Source organism: Triticum urartu, chromosome 6, assembly GCF_003073215.2.
Source record: "Triticum urartu cultivar G1812 chromosome 6, Tu2.1, whole genome shotgun sequence".
In the NCBI taxonomy this organism is placed as follows: domain Eukaryota; kingdom Viridiplantae; phylum Streptophyta; class Magnoliopsida; order Poales; family Poaceae; genus Triticum; species Triticum urartu.
This window is the reverse complement of record NC_053027.1, coordinates 21,054,556-21,067,578: the sequence shown is the minus strand read 5'-3', so window position 1 is coordinate 21,067,578 and position 13,023 is coordinate 21,054,556. Positions and strand designations below refer to the sequence as shown.

Below are 13,023 nucleotides of genomic sequence, written 5' to 3'. Positions count from 1 at the left end.
TCTAATGATTGGGACCTGTTTTCCTCACTCATCAGGTCGTCACCGTTTGCACCAATATTTTGCATCATGTTTTTGTCCTCTGCAGATATATACACATGAGCTTGACTCAAATGTATTCCCTCCGTTTCATAGTAGTGTAAAAAACGCTCTTATATTATGGGACGGAAGGAGTATATAGAAAACTAAACAAAGAAATCTAGAGGAGGAAAGAAGATACTCCAACCGGACGAGAACATTACTGATTCTGAAGAAACAAAACCAGGGTGTACTCTTTACCTGTAACAATGCTTTTTTTATTTATTAATCAATTGCCAAACAGCTAGGTAAACCATTATTATGATGGAACACAAACAGGTCAGAGCCCGCTAACGCTCTTTTTCTATCAATCAATTGCCACACTAACAGCCAGCTAGCTAAACCATTATTGTGATGGAACACTAAACAGGTCAGCGCCCGCTAATACAGCAGGCTAAGTTTTTTGTTTTTGTTTTGGTGTTGTCTAGGTTTTCGCCCATAGTGTACATTCCAATATTGGTCGTGTGCAGTGGCATTTTTAGCAGTGCATTGAACTTGCTTTTCCTTCTTTCTGGTCCCATGTTTAAACTCTAGAACTAATGTATTTCCGTTTGATTAAATCGAAAGAGGGCTAGCATGGTCCCCCCAAAAAAGCAGGCTCCGTTTAAAAAAAAACAGGCTGTGCAATGCGCCAGTTTTTTTAATCAATAATGCTCCAATTTCCAGTTCAGACATCTTAAAATACTTTATCAGGCATTTCTTCTCCGACTTCTATTACCTCAATGCACAAATAACAAGATTAACCAAGCACATATCGGCCTTTCTCCTTGTAAAACTGTTGAGTTAAAGTTGTCGCCAATGTCCTAACCAATCCTCTTAAGCCCCTAATCCCAGTACTCTTCATGGTGACCAAACGGGTTTCATATCTGAGAGGAATATTGCAGAAATTTTTTTATATGCTACCAACATCATCAACTCCTGTCATTCTAAAAAAAAATACTAGTGCCAAAACACTATGTGCCTAAAGTTAGACTTTTGAAAAGTTTTTATCTCTCTCTCTCTCTCTCTCATGGTCATCCCTCTCCGCAATCATCCTCATAAGAGATTTCCCTACACAATTGACAATTCTGCTCTTGGATCAATAATATCCTTTCAACTAGGAAAACAACAATCTTACTTAGTGGAGTACCGGTGCATTGGATCAACTGCAAAACTTGGCCTACGACAAGGGGACCCGCTATCATCATATCTATTCATCATTGTCGCAGACCTTCTCCAATGGCTAGTCCGCCAAAATCCGCACCCTCTATCTCTGCACCACCCAATCTCCCCCCGCCCAACCTACCACACACTATGCTTCAGTATGCCGACTATACTCTCATAATTGTTGAGGCTTCACCTGCAACTACCCTAAAGGATATCCTAGATCACTTCACCAGATAAAACAACGTTCGTACCTATGCATCCCCCCCCCCCCCCCCCCCCCCCCCCCCCCCCCACCCCACCCCACCGACTAGGCAAAGCTCAATAGCTAATATTCTTGGCTGCCATGTGTGGGCCTTCCCTCAAATCTACCTAGGATTGCTGCTTTCGCCTATTCGATTATTGGCGGACACCTTTTCTACCAATCCTAGAAAAATGTTGCACATATCTGTTGGGTGGAAGGCTAAACTGCTGTCCAAAGAGGACATGCTAATCCTATTATCTGTCGTCCTCAGCTCTCTAGCCACCTACTTCATGTCTGTATTTAGGATCCCCAAAAGAGTGCTAAAAAAATAGATGGCTTTTGCCGTGTTGTAGAGGAAACATGTACTGGTCTTCAGTGTCTAATTGTTAGGAACAACATTTGTAAACCGAAAAAGTTTGGTGGTTTGGGTTTTAAAAACTTGCACTCAATTGCCTACTTATTAAGTTTGAAATGAATTTTTCATTTGCAAACACAGGAAATGTTATTGGATTATCACTTGATTATTGAAAGTCATTCCAACGTTCCTGCTTGGGAGGTGCCACCCTGATAACTGTTTTCTTTCTCAGACTTTTTAGGAAACGATAAATTTGGCTATCGCACATAACCCAACCAAGAGAAATTCCCAGGATCAAATGACAATCCGTCGAAATGAACAAATTGCCATGATGCAATCAACACCTGCTTGGGAGAGTCTTGAGTATATACACGAGCACTGGCTAACCTATCTCTAAAATGTAGATGAAGGTAGTCCATATCCAAGCCTAACATCATCACAAAAACAGAAACGCAATTGTGCGCATGAACAAGCTGGGGAAACTAACTAACTTAAAAAGGAACAAAAAGTGATGTCTCTGCACTTTTGCCTCATCAATTCTTGAAACAAAGCTCCAATTGTCTTCTCGGCTAGTGTCCAACTAATATGGGCTCGATCAGCTCCCTGAGAGGAGCTAGCTCTGCCCTATCGATTAACTGAAATTCCTGCCAAACAAATAAGGCCAACAATAAGTAATTGTAATGATTGGACCCTATGAGGCACTCGATTACAGAAAAATTTGTTTGAGACTCGAGAGATGTAAAGTGGTATGCTGCTGAAATAATAATAATACTAATCATGAGGAGGCAATCTAAATTGACAAATTCTAGTCGATAGAGCAATCAGCAAACCATTATAACTAGTTAATAATGTTTGCGGTGTGCTTCTTAAGAATAGGCAGGATGCCTTTGTGTGCATAATGATTGACCACAGCTTTCTAAAGAAATGATCTGAATCAAGAGATTGGATACTATAATTTAGAATCGTCGAACCAGACTACAAGGAAATTAACTCCCTTCTTTTGCATTCCATGATAGGAGAGGTTGGTACTAAAGGCAGCCATACTGGAAAGCTGAAGTACTGAATCTCTTTGCTCCAAAATTTAAGTCACAGACCATAACTTAGCATCATATCCATGCTGCAAAACTAGTGTATGATGTGATTCTATTCTACAGGCTACTTTACTTAGTTTTGAGTACTGTATGGCTTCTCTTCTACTCCCTCCGTTCACAAATATAAGGTGTTTTCGATATTTCAATATGGACTACATACATACTGAAATGAGTGAACAAACACACCAAAACATGTCTATATATATACATGCGATTCACAAAAACTAGAACATCTTAAATTTGTGAACGGAGAGAGTAGTTCTTTGCCGAGAGGACACTTATTATCTTCTATCAATTCCCACGAAATTATATGGCACAAGACAGTAATTATTCCAGCAATTGTTGACGAATGCAATGTTGTGTCATGAAGTTGTGGAGGGTGGTTAGTTACCCATGTGAAGAGCATGAAGTGCTTGAAGCAGGTGTTTAGATGTGCTTCTTCCTGGAGCTTGAGAATCATCTGGAAATGCGAGTGGTATATGTGCGCATACACCCTGAACAGCCGCTTGAAGATCGTCTTGATGACGTCCCGGAAGTTTGGAGGGAAGGGAGCTCCTGTTGGCATGCACCACCGTTTTTTCAGCAGAGTACATGATTAGACCAAAACTCTGAATCATTTTTAGCACTCTCATCAGTACACTAAAAATGATAATCAGTTATACCAAGCTTTTGAGGGAAGATGGATTCTTCGTCAAGCTGGGCTTCGATCCAATCCATCAGGTACTCGACATACTTCGCTGCGGACACTTCAATAGGCCTCTTGATCTTGACTCCATCGGCCCACCTGTACTCATACCTGTTTGAAGACGATTTTTTTTCCCATTAAGTTCAGAGTGTGACACAGCCTATACAATATAACATACGTTAGCTGCATCTGCAGGTGCCAAGATTTGAAGGAATGTACTTTGGACCGGCTGACATGGTGGGGCAAGTAGCTGGCGTGCAGAACTCCATGAGGGTGCCGTACAGGATGTTCACTTGGTTGAAAAAGTCGACAGCTGGAGATGCAGGTCATCAGAAACTAGTACTACAAGTTAAGACACCTACTTTTTTTCCTCAATAAAGGGTGAATTTTATTGGCTCAAAATAAAGCATCAAGAGGATACAAATACACTTAAGACACCTATAGGTGTACAAAGATTCAGCTCATCGACAACTGTTTCATCATTCGGAAGAAAAAAAGGGAATGCACTCACTGTTGACAGCGAGCCACTCGTTGACATCCTCTCCAACTGGCAGGTGGACCACCTCTCGCAGATTACCGCTGCCGAGGGTGGCGTCGATGTGCCTCTTCAGCTTCATGCCCTGCGTAGTACAGTCCAAATATTTATATATGGCGATCAACTTGTTAACTGAACTTCGTTTTTGGTAGAGTTAGATGATGATCTCAGGGAGAGATTCAGAAGCCTTTTGATGAATTTTGACAAAACTTGACTAACATTTATCAAAATTTTCTAAACGAAGAGAATAATGAAAACACATGACAACATTTATCAAAAGTATATATTGCTCTTGTATGTATTCCCTCCATCCCGGTTTATTAGTCTCCTTCGGATTTTGGGTCAAAATTTGACCATAAATTTGATTAATAAAATATGAGTTATATGCAGTGAAAATGGTACCATCAAAACCTTCTTTCAAATATGAATCCAACAGTATAACTTTTGTGACATGCCACTTATAATTTGTTAGCAAATCATGTATATGGTTAAAGTTTGACCCAAAATGGAAGGGGGACTAATAAACTCGAACATCGAACAAAGGAAGTATATATGTAGGTATACCGTACGTCGTTCCCTGCCGGAGCACTCTTCTTGGGCCTGAATGTCCTCTGGTTCCTGCGAGCCAATCAAAACAACAAATGGAAGCCAAACGAAGGTCAGTTTGGGTCCTTGGCCTTCCTCAGACAAGTGGATAATCAATCAATGAATGAAACGAGACATGAGAAGCAAGAAGATGACGAGCAACAAACCAAAGGGAATTCCAAGCGAACGAAGGAATCAAAAGCAGCAATCGAATAAGGAATTTAATCTATTCTAGGCCGGGGTTCACCTGCTGGCGCGACCGAAGAAGCTCTGCATGGTACGACGGAAGACGCCGGCGAGCGCGCCGGCGTGGAAGAAGGCGACGGCGAAGGCGGAGCACTTGAGAGACGAGAACTGAAGCGGTGAGATGATCCGAGGGAGGGAGGGAGCTTTCGTCGGAGCTATGACGTCTACCTGAAGTCCATATATGTATGCCATACCTGACGTACGCCGAGAGAGAGAGATGGAGAGGTGGAGCGAGAGACAGGCTGGCGGTGATAGATGCATGGAGGCTGGCTGCCTGGCTGGCACCGTGAGTGCGTGCGTGCGTTGCAAACGTTCCCGTCTGTCCCGTCCTGTTACCCACTCACGTCCGGCTGTGCCGCCTTTGATGGTTAATTTCCGCTTAATCCAATCCAATCCTGCTTTGTTGGCAGTTGGCACTGATGCAGCGACAGCTTAGCAATATCCAGCCTTTCCATACAAGTAATCTCCGGACCTCCTCCGTACGATTGCGATACCTTTTTTTATTAAATTTAAACACAGTACAGACACAAACACCCTAGGTATAATGAGTGAATTCGTAAGTCTTAGCCACTTTCTGTTCCTAGACTTTCAGTCAAGGTTTTTGATCTCGGCAACAAAACAATTTCGGACCTCACTGAAATATGCGAAATTCAGGAATTATTTCGGATTTTAAGATTTCGGAAATAATGCGGATTGTCAAGCGAACTTTGCACGACGGAGGAATGGACGGTGTTGTCCAGGTGTGCAGCTGTATGCACGGACGGCTTGATGAGATGCGCCGTCTGAAAGTCGTTTGGAGCCTGTCGTCGTGTGTAGCATCTGTCTGGAGTACACAACATAGTCATGTCAAGGAGGGCCAGCGGAATAGCCTTTCTTTGTTAATCAGTCATAAACAAAGAATACCAAGATATATATAAGTATAACATAATAAGCTACATTATCTTCTTTCTTATGTGCATCATCCTCGCCTCTTATACTTAATCTTTAGCTCCGCACTTTCTAATGATTGGGACCTGTTTTCATCGATCATCAGGCTGATCACCGTTACACACCAACAGTTTCGATCATGTTTTTTTTCCCTCTGCAGATGGATATATCCAATGAGTGAAAGAGGCCGAGAGAGATTTTAGCTCAAAAATTATTTAGTTATCAGAAAGTAGCATGGCCATCATTAGATCGTATAACAAGAAGACAGCACATGAGTTTGACTCATCAAATGTATAAAAACCTGAAGATGGAAAGAAGATACTTCGATTGGACGAAAACAGTACCGATTCTGAATAAACAAAACTAATGCGTACTCTTTATGTGCAACAATATTCTTTTTTTATCAATCAATTGCCACACTAACTAATAGTTAGCTAAGCCATTATTGTGATGGAACACAAAACAGGTCAGAGGCCGCTAATGTTCCCTTTTATCAAAAATCAATTGCCACGCTCACTAACAGCTAGCTAAACCATTATTATGATGGAACACAAAACAGGTCAGAGCCCGCTAATGCAGCAAGCTAAGCAAGGCGCCAGTTTTCCAGTTCAGACATCTTCTGTCTGCAGTTTTCTTTTTTATGTGATGATGATGGGGTTGCCAAAACTCAAAAGGGCAACTGTATAATACTCCAAGAGGATTGGGACAATGATGATGTTGTACGTATATGTTTGTCTGATGGAGCAAAGCTAATCATCCTAGCTGGATGTCAGTGGTGATGTTGTTATTGTTATATGTTGCATTTTGTTCCGTTTCATGGGGTTCTTCTTTTCTTTTTCGCTGTTGAGAGATGGTGGTTTAAGTTTTTTTTTCTTTTGAGAAATTGTTCTTTTTTTCAGAAATTGGTGGTTCAAGTGGCAGTGGTTGAGCTATCATCACAGGCTGGCATTTTTATTCTTTTAGCACGATGAAGCCAAGTCTTATCCAGGGCCAGTGCCTCTGAAGGCCATAAATAAAATCAGCCCTTATCAGGACTTCTTTTATAATAAAATCAGTCCTTATCAGAACATTTTATATGAATAAAGAAATCAATGCCGTTTTTCTTTTGTAAACACCAGCGGTGCGTCGTGAGAATGAAAAACTCGTTGCCGCCTTCAGGTCTCGTTCTAACTGGAGCAACCTTATTGAAACACATGAGATTGTAGAAGCAGTTGTCGGGAAGATGTCGATATAGACAAGAAGACGCCAACAACTGCAAACTAAAGAGATCTCTGTCCCATTGAAGCCGGCATAGAAGAAGGCCATAAGATGATCCCAATTTGGGTCAAACAGAGTAGGACACGAACCATATAAGTTCCGAGATGGAGCAATATCCGGCTGATCTTTATTGGATAGAGATGGATATGAAGAAACAGGCACACTAGAACCCAGGGAATAGACCCACGCAGTGGTGGGGCTTGAGCCAAAATCTGTTGAAAATATTAGCACTTTTTCGATTAGACTTATCCACGAGTAAACAGTAAACATGGCATAAAAGGTATGCATCTCATAGCGATACCTAAGCATAGTAGCACGTGCAGAATATAGAATCGAACCTTCTATGAGCAGCACATATACGGCTAGCATAAGTACGAGTAAACGAGGGATGAACAGATCATACCCTCCGATTGGCCAGGCCAACACGGCGGCTGCAGCAGCAGCCTCGGCGTCGTCCGTGGCCTTCTTCTTAGCGGCGGCGTCGTCGGTCATGGTGTCGATGCAGAGGAAGTAGTGGAAGCAGAGGCGAACAGAGTTGGGAACGGATCGGGAGCAGTCGCGTCGAGACGCTCCCCAAAAATCTTATTGCCGTTCTCCCGGGCAGGATCTCGAACGACAGGGTTCCGGAGGCACCTGCTCTCCCGACCAGCCGTGCACGCGGTTGTCAGGATGAGATCGCCGGAGGCAGCACAGAGTGAGGAACAGTAGATGACGGCTAGGTCACGCGAGAGGGAGTGAGTGAACCGAACTAGGTTACTTCACTAGCCAGAGCCTTCTTATATAGTCCGCAAGGGGGAAAGTCGTGGGCCTGCCCGAGGCCCACGACCGAGTCGGCCCACTCCCGTCAAGGGAGTTGTTGTTCCCGTCAAGGGAGTCGATGAATGCTGGCAATGCGGGTCCCGGCAAGGGTCACACCCCGGCAAGGGAGTCGACGAATCCCGGCAATGCGGGTCAGCCCACAGTCCAACGTCTTGGACACTGGCCCACCTGTTAGCGACTCGTTAATTAATCCCTGATTAATTAGTTCGTCCCTGAGCGGAAAAAATAAGCTTCGACTCATTTCCGCAACCCGCGACGCGCGCGCGTCGTGACGAGGCGAGGCGAGGCATGGCGAGGCGGGAGGCGGAGGAGGAGGAGCGCGCGTGTACCACTCCTCTTCCCAAGCTCCCAATGGCAAGTGGTAGAGCAACCCTTATAAAGGGGTCTCAACTCTCCTCAACTAGCAAGGTGGGACTAAACTTCCCACCACCTGCCATCTCATACATGGGCCTCAAGATTAACCAGGGATTAGTGTCTTATATGGGCCTAAGCCCATCCATAATCCAACAATCCCCCACCAGATCTCGAGGCACATAAGTTTGTCGACTGTTCCAAACAATGTTGGATATACCAGTATTTTCAGTGGAGACTGTTAAGTTGAACTTCCACCTAGACCAAGAGGATTAGACTTCTTCACAACTGAACAATGGACTATGCCTTGAATTGTCAGTTTGGTGTGCAGAAGTTTCGCCTATTGTCAGCTGATACATGGCTGCCGAAGGCTAAACCCCACGGGTGGAGCTTATTAGTCATACTCCGTGTTGGAAATATGCCCTAGAGGCAATAATAAAAGGATTATTATTATATTTCCTTGTTCATGATGATTGTCTTTTATTCATGCTATAATTGTGTTATCCGGAAATCGTAATACATGTGTGAATACATAGACACCAACATGTCCCTAGTAAGCCTCTAGTTGACTAGCTCGTTGATCAACAGATAGTCATGATTTCCTGACTATGGACATTGGATGTCATTGATAACGAGATCACATCATTAGGAGAATGATGTGATGGACAAGACCCAATCCTAAACATAGCACAAGATCATATAGTTCGTTTGCTATAGTTTTTCCAATGTCAAGTATCTTTTCCTTAGACCATGAGATCGTGTAACTCCCGGATACCGTAGGAGTGCTTTGGGTGTACAAACGTCACAACGTAACTGGGTGACTATAAAGGTACATTACAGGTGTCTCCGAAAGTGTCTGTTGGGTTGGCACGAATCGAGACTGGGATTTGTCACTCCGTATGACGGAGAGGTATCTCTGGGCCCACTCGGTAATGCATCATCACAACGAGCTCAAAGTGATCAAGTGGTTGATCACGGGATCATGCATTACGGTACGAGTAAAGTGACTTGCCGGTAACGAGACTGAACGAGGTATTGGGATACCGACGATCGAGTCTCGGGCAAGTAACGTACCGATTGACAAAGGGAATTGTATACGGATTGATTGAATCCTCGACATCGTGGTTCATCCGATGAGATCATCGAGGAGCATGTGGGAGCCAACATGGGTATCCAGATCCTGCTGTTGGTTATTGACCGGAGAGTCGTCTCGGTCATGTCTACATGTCTCCCGAACCCGTAGGGTCTACACACTTAAGGTTCGGTGACGCTGGGGTTGTAGAGATATAAGTATGCAGTAACCCGAAAGTTGTTCGGAGTCCCGGATGAGATCCCGGACGTCACGAGGAGTTCCGGAATGGTCCGGAGGTGAAGAATTATATATAGGAAGTGCAGTTTCGGCCATCGGGAGAGTTTCGGGGGTCACCGGTATTGTACCGGGACCACCGGAAGGGTCCCGGGGGTCCACCGGGTGGGGCCACCCATCCCGGAGGGCCCCATGGGCTGAAGTGGGGAGGGCAACCAGCCCATAGTGGGCTGGTGCGCCCCCCTTGGCCCACCCCCTATGCCTAGGGTTGGAAACCCTAGGGTGGGGGGGGGGCGCCCCACTTGCCTTGGGGGGGTACTCCAACCCCCTTGGCTGCCGCCCCCCTTGGGAGATTCAATCTCCAAGGGCCGGCGCCCCCCAGGGGGGCCTGTATAAAGGGGGGGGAAGGAGGGGCAGCCGCACCCTGAAGCCTTGGCGCCTCCCTCTCCCCTGCTACACCTCTCCCTCTCGCAGAAGAACGGCGAAGCCCTGCTGCGGTGACTGCTGCATCCACCACCACGCCGTCGTGCTGCTGGATCTTCATCAACCTCTCCTTCCCCCTTGCTGGATCAAGAAGGAGGAGACGTCACGATGGTCGTACGTGTGTTGAACGTGGAGGTGCCGTCCGTTCGGCGCTAGGATCTCCAGTGATTTGGATCACGTCGAGTACGACTCCCTCATCCCCGTTCTCTTGAACGCTTCCGCTCGCGATCTACAAAGGTATGTAGATGCATCCGATCACTCGTTGCTAGATGAACTCATAGATGGATCTTGGTGAAAACGTAGGAATTTTTTTTTGTTTTCTGCAACGTTCCCCAACAGTGGCATCATGAGCTAGGTCTATGCGTAGTTCTCTTTGCACGAGTAGACACAATTTGTTGCGGGCGTAGATGTTGTCAACTTTCTTGCCGCTACTAGTCTTATTTTGCTTCAGCGGTATTGTGGGATGAAGCGGCCCGGACCAACCTTACACGTACGCTTATGTGAGACCGGTTCCACCGACTAACATGCACTAGTTGCATAAGGTGGCTGGCGGGTGTCTGTCTCTCCCACTTTAGTTGGAGCGGATTCGACGAAAAGGGTCCTTATGAAGGGTAAATAGAAGTTGACAAATCACGTTGTGGCTTTAACGTAGGTAAGAAAACGTCCGTGCTAGAACCCTCTTGCAGCCACGTAAAAAACTTGCAACAACAATTAGAGGACGTCTAACTTGTTTTTACAGCAAGTGTTTTGTGATGTGATATGGCCAAAGTTGTGATGAATGATGAATGATATATGTGATGTATGAGATCATGTTCTTGTAATAGGAATCACGACTTGCATGTCGATGAGTATGACAACCGGCATGAGCCATAGGAGTTGTCTTTATTTTTTGTATGACTTGCGTGTCATTGAGAAACGCCATGTAAATTACTTTACTTTATTGCTAAACATGTTAGCCTTAGTAGTAGAGGTAATAGTTGGCGAGCAACTTCATGGAGACACGATGATGGAGATCATGATGATGGAGATCATGGTGTCATACCGGTGACAAGATGATCATGGAGCCCCAAGATGGAGATCACAGGAGCTATATGATATTGGCCATATCATGTCACTATTATTTGATTGCATGAGATGTTTATCATGTTTTTGCATCTTGTTTACTTAGAACGACGGTAGTAAATAAGATGATCCCTCATAATAATTTCAAGAAAGTGTTTCCCCTAACTGTGCGCCGTCGCGACAGTTCGTTGTTTCGAAGCACCACATGATGATCGGGTGTGATAGATTCCAACGTTCACATACAACGGGTGTAAGACAGATTTACACATGCAAACACTTAGGTTGACTTGACGAGCCTAGCATGTACAGACATGGCCTCGGAACACAGAAGACCGAAAGGTCGAGCATGAGTCGTATAGAAGATACAATCAACATGAAGATGTTCATCGACGTTGACTAGTCCGTCTCACGTGATGATCGGATACGGCCTAGTTAACTCGGATCATGTTATACTTAGATGACTGGAGGGATGTCTATCTGAGTGGGAGTTCATTGAATAATTTGATTAGATGAACTAAATTATCATGAACTTAGTCTAAAATCTTTACAACATGTCTTGTAGATCAAATGGCCAACGTTGTCCTCAACTTCAACGCGTTCCTAGAGAAAACCAAGCTGAAAGACGATGGCAGCAACTATACGGACTGGGTCCGGAACCTGAGGATCATCCTCATAGCTGCCAAGAAAGATTATGTCCTACAAGCACCGCTAGGTGAAGCACCTGCTCTCCCTGCAGAACAAGACATTATGAACGCTTGGCAGACACGTTCCGATGATTACTCCCTCGTTCAGTGCGGCATGCTTTACAGCTTAGAACCGGGGCTCCAAAAGCGTTTTGAGAGACACGGAGCATATGAGATGTTCGAAGAGCTGAAAATGGTTTTTCAAGCTCATGCCCGGGTCGAGAGATATGAAGTCTCCGACAAGTTCTTCAGCTGTAAGATGGAGGAAAACAGTTCTGTCAGTGAGCACATACTCACTATGTCTGGGTTACATAACCGCTTGACTCAGCTGGGAGTTAATCTCCCAGATGACGCGGTCATTGACAGAATCCTTCAGTCGCTTCCACCGAGCTACAAGAGCTTTGTGATGAACTTCAATATGTAGGGGATGGAAAAGACCATTCCTGAAGTATTTGCAATGCTGAAATCAGCAGAGGTAGAAGTCAAAAAGGAACATCAAGTGTTGATGGTGAATAAAACTACTAAGTTCAAGAAAGGCAAGGGTAATTAGAACTTCAAGAAGGACGACAAGGGAGTTGCCACGCCCGGTAAGCAAGCTGCCGGGAAGAAGCCAAAGAATGGACCCAAGCTCGAGACTGAGTGCTTTTATTGCAAGGGAAGTGGTCACTGGAAGCGGAACTGCCCCAAATACTTAGCGGACAAGAAGGCCGGCATCACGAAAGGTATATGTGATATACATGTAATTGATGTGTACCTTACCAGTACTCGTAGTAGCTCCTGGGTATTTGATACCGGTGCAGTTGCTCACATTTGTAACTCAAAGCAGGAGCTGCGAAATAAGCGGAGACTGGCGAAGGACGAGGTGACGATGCGCGTCGGGAATGGTTCCAAGGTCGATGTGATCACCGTCGGCACGCTACCTCTACATTTACCTACGGGATTAGTTTTAAACCTCAATAATTGTTATTTAGTGCCAACTTTGAGCATGAACATTGTATCAGGATCTCGTTTAATTCGAGATGGCTACTCATTTAAATCCGAGAATAATGGTTGTTCTATTTATATGAGAGATATGTTTTGTGGTCATGCTCCAATGGTGAATGGTTTATTCTTAATGAATTTCGAGCGTAATGCTACACATATTCATAGTGTGAATACCAAAAGATGTAAAGTTGA

General features: G+C 44.6%; 1 protein-coding gene across 1 annotated transcript; it reads right to left on the bottom strand.

The window, feature by feature from the left end:
* Positions 1-2,108: 2,108 nt before the first annotated feature.
* Positions 2,109-5,129, bottom strand: LOC125516979 (MOB kinase activator-like 1A). The gene is made up of 7 exons (XM_048682224.1): positions 4,961-5,129; positions 4,698-4,746; positions 4,105-4,213; positions 3,813-3,906; positions 3,571-3,704; positions 3,300-3,463; positions 2,109-2,461 (listed from the first exon to the last, which is right to left on the bottom strand). The coding sequence occupies exons 1-7, from the start codon at positions 4,987-4,989 to the stop codon at positions 2,387-2,389; spliced, it is 654 nt and encodes a 217-aa protein (XP_048538181.1). The 5' UTR covers positions 4,990-5,129; the 3' UTR covers positions 2,109-2,386.
* Positions 5,130-13,023: the final 7,894 nt, after the last annotated feature.